Source organism: Rhinopithecus bieti, unplaced genomic scaffold, assembly GCF_001698545.2.
Source record: "Rhinopithecus bieti isolate Rb0 unplaced genomic scaffold, ASM169854v2 scaffold_13710, whole genome shotgun sequence".
In the NCBI taxonomy this organism is placed as follows: domain Eukaryota; kingdom Metazoa; phylum Chordata; class Mammalia; order Primates; family Cercopithecidae; genus Rhinopithecus; species Rhinopithecus bieti.
The window spans coordinates 1,558,253-1,562,500 of record NW_016807962.1 but is presented as its reverse complement, the minus strand read 5'-3'; the positions used below and the strand labels follow the sequence as shown (position 1 = coordinate 1,562,500).

General features: G+C 36.8%; 1 protein-coding gene across 1 annotated transcript in view; it reads right to left on the bottom strand.

Annotated features, from left to right (window-relative positions):
• Nucleotides 1-4,248, bottom strand: part of C5 (complement C5) — a 112,051-nt gene that overhangs the window by 89,062 nt on the left and 18,741 nt on the right. Inside the window, exons 6-7 of the mRNA XM_017884218.1 lie at nt 3,912-3,994; nt 2,181-2,271 (exon numbers count right to left, since the gene is read on the bottom strand). Of these exons, the coding sequence (XP_017739707.1) occupies nt 2,181-2,271; nt 3,912-3,994 (174 nt within the window). The remainder of the gene's footprint in view (nt 1-2,180; nt 2,272-3,911; nt 3,995-4,248) is intronic.

Below are 4,248 nucleotides of genomic sequence, written 5' to 3'. Positions count from 1 at the left end.
ACTGTAAACTAGTTCAACCATTGTGGAAGACAGTGTGGCGATTCCTCAAGGATCTAGAACTAGAAATACCATTTGACCCAGCCATCCCATTACTGGGTATATACCCAAAGGATTATAAATCATGCTACTATAAAGACACATGCACACGTATGTTTACTGCAGCACTGTTCACAATAGCAAAGACTTGGAACCAACCTAAATGTCCATCAATGATAGACTGGATTAAGAAAATGTGGCACATATGCACCATGGAATACTATGCAGCCATAAAAAAGGATGAGTTCATGTCCTTTGCAGGGACATGGGTGCAGCTGGAAACCATCACTCTGAGCAAACTATCACAAGGACAGAAAACCAAACACCGCATGTTCTCACTCACAAGTGGGACTTGAACAATGAAAACACTTGGACACAGGGTGGGGAACATCACACCCCGGGGCCTGTCGTGGGATGGGGGGCAGGGGGAGGGATAACATTAGGAGAAACACCTAATGTAAATGATGAGTTAATGGGTGCAGCAAACCAACATGGCTCATGTATACCTATGTAACAAACCTGCACATTATGTACATGTACCCTAGAACTTAAAGTATAATAAATAAATAAATAAATAAATAAATAAATAAATAAATAAAGTGTCTTCATGCACTATTGCATTTCATTCTCATACAGCCACATTAATAACGTTATGTGCTAGATGAAAAAAATTGATCTAGGGGAGATTACAAGACTTAGAATCAGGGCCCTCTCCTATAGGCCAAATTACTTCCTTGATAATTTTGATACCAGCTACTCTCTATTTTATTTTATGTCTTTAAAAGGTACATGTCCAATCTCACTGTTATATGAGACCGATTCTTCATAAAAAATTCAAACTACATGTTTTCCTTTTTAGTTTAGAATTAAAGTAAGAATAAAGTAAATTTTCTACCCAGCAAATAATACTAAAGCAAGAGCTAACTTTCCTTATTTATGGTTTGAATAAATACTCCCCATTACAGGAGGTCAGTTTCTATAACTTTCTCTCAAGTGAGCCTTTTATGCTGGTTTAGACCAAGTAATAAACACTCTATTTTCCAAATAAATGCTAATAAGAGAGTTAGCATAGGGTAATGTTTGAGGCATGGACTCTGGAACTAGAAAGGCTGTGCAACTTACTAGCTGTGTGATTTTGAGCAAATTATTGAACATTGATGTACCTCAGTTTTTTCACTTGTAACATAGGAATAGTAACAATATCAATGCATAGAGTTGTTGTAAAGATTAAATGTGCTAATATACGCTGAGTGCTTAGAAGAGTACCCCACACATATAGTTATATAGATTGGTATAACTACATTATACTGTAATTTTAAAATGACCTAAGTTTTTGTGGTAGGTTGCTTGCAAAACTAACCCCCAATTCTCTACCTCCCCATGTACCCACAACCCTTGCACAGTTCCTTGTATCCACAACGTGTGGGAGGAGTCTATTTCCTCTGGGCTGACCTTGTAACTTGCTTTGGACAAAAGAATGTGTGGAAGTGATGGTGTGCCAGCACCAAGCCTAGGCTCAGGGGCACTTTTATGCTTCATTCTCTCTCTTTGAGCATTGCTGCTGCTACAGGCTAGCCTGCTGGATGATGAGAGGCACACACACTTTTAGCCCCATCCAACTGCCAGACATATGGACAGGACCTTCCTAGACCAGCCAGCCCCCAGCTGACCTACCAACTGGCTGCAGGTACATGGGCAAGCCCAGCTGACACCAGCCTGGCCCAGATCAGCAGAACTTCCCAGCTGACTCATAAATGGTGGTAGTTTTAAGGCACTGGGTTTTGAAGTAGTTATGCAGCATTAGCTGGCTGATTAAGTCATTTAAAAAATGACAGGAAGTGAATCCTTCATATCTCAGTGCCAATATCCTAAGTCACCCTAGTCACCAAGCTTAGATCTTTAGCACTTTTATTTTCTTTGTTTTTGCTGGTGAATAGCCAACAAAGCTAAACTCGGAATCAGCTAAAATCAGAATAAGCAAATAAACTATCAGCATGATGTCTCCTTTATCAATTAGTCCCTAAATCATGGCAGACTTTGATAATAAATCACAGATCTCACTTTGGGAAACTATCATCAACCAGAGTTAATTTGAAAAATAAAAATAAGAACAAAACAAAACAAAAAAACCCAAATGTTCTTACCTTGCTTTTATAGTAATTTCAAAATTCTTAAAGTTCTTATAACCAATGAAATTACTTTCTGGTTCTATTGAGACAGAAAAATGTGGCAAGACTGAAAATAAAAACAAACAGGTAATATTACCATTTTGATTAGAGCAGACTTTAAAGCCTAGCAAACAGCTAGACTTTTTGGTATAGTTGGACAAGCTGTAACATCAACACAACATCCACTTTATCATCATAATCATCATCGTCATCATCATCATCAACAACAATCTCTGCAGAGCCTTCCCACTCCACCAATCAGAGGTCAATCCAGAAGCACCCTGCCTATATTTTGATTACAGCATTTATTATAGGCAATAGGTTATTTCTTCCATTAGAGTATAGGTTCCTTGAAAACAAAAAAACTTTTCAATAGTGACAAAACATAATGAGATTTACATTTCAAGATTATTTTGGCTAATACCAGGCAAGATAGTTGGAAGCAGAGACATCAGTTAGGAGGCTTTTGCTGTAGTCCAGGAGGGAGGGTGCTGATGAACTGATAAGAGAGGCTACAGATAGTAAGAGGTTGGTGGATTCTCGATATACAGAGAAAATAGCAAAAACACTTAGAAGAAGGGAGATAGGTTAGGATTATATGTTACAGAGAGCTATAATCTTTAAGGTTGAGTTTCATCATAATGCATTTGTTTTGTCACTGTTTTTCTTGTTAATTGTTAAAATTTGTGTCAGTATTTATTCTTCTCCATGTCATTATGAATCTCTTGGGGGAATAAAAAATGGCTTCAAGCAGAAGAAGGTTAAATTTGATAACAGAGCACACAGAAATGCTAGTAAACTACTATAAGAAATGAAAGATTAAACTATTTACATTACTTGTTAGTCTATTAATATAATTTATTTCAAAATAAGAATATCTTAAATATTCAAATTAATATACTAGGAATTTAGGAGCCAGAAAACAGGGTTGGACTAGGGGTAAGGAAACCTAATTGTTTTTTTTTTTGTTTTGTTACTGATTGGTTTCAAGACTCAAGTAAATCATTTGTTGGTTTTACTGGGTTCCAGTCACCTCATCTATGACTATTTAAGTTTCTCCTAATAATAATCACAATTCTAGAAAGGATATTTATTAGTCAAGCTCTTCAGGGGACTAGATCTCTTCCAGCTCTCTGATGGGGAACACAAGTCCACAGAGGTGGTTCTGCTTGATCAGGGTTAAAGACATGCTGGAACTAGAACCTAGGCATTCAACTACCACTCCTCCCTCCAACCCCTAGCCAGTACTTCTAGCCATATGAGCAGCCTGCCTCATCTTCACCCAGGATTAATTTTGCATTAACTACATTATTAAAAAGAATTATTACAAAACACTAACTTTTATAGAAAACTTTTAATTGGCTGGGTGCGGTGGCTCATGCCTGTAATTGCAGCACTTTGGGAGGCCAAGGTGTGTGGATCATAAGGTCAGGAGTTCAAGACCAGCCTGGTCAAGATGGTGAAACCCTGATTATAGCATTTATTATATACTAAAAATACAAAAATTAGCTGTATATGGTGGTTGGTGCCTGTAACCTCAGCTATTAGGGATGCTGAGGTAGAGAATTGCTTGAACCCAGGAGGCGGAGGTTGCAGTGAGCCGAGCTCATGCCACTGCACTCCAGCCTGGGTGACAGAGTGAGACTCCGTCTCAAAAACAAAAAACAAAAAACAAAGAAAGAAAAGCTTTTAATTGTCAGAAATTACCATATTCTTTAACTTCAAAAAATGCAGTTCCAGTTGTTGAAAAGTCCTCTTTATATTTAGCCTGGATCGTCCACATACCATATCTGTGGAAGCAAAATATTTAAAATTATAGATGTCATCAAATGTTTTTAATTCACTCAGAGGAGATCTAATAAATTCCTGTTTTAAAGAGAGAAGAATACACAAAGATATATAAAACCTAAGTAATATATTTTATTTGTGACTGATTTTTAAGCAATAAATAATTCAGCATTTTAGGATAATAGATAATAGATATTGTTTAGTAACTAGTTTTTTATATATTGTGTTATTTTCCTGGTATTTTATCTTAATACAG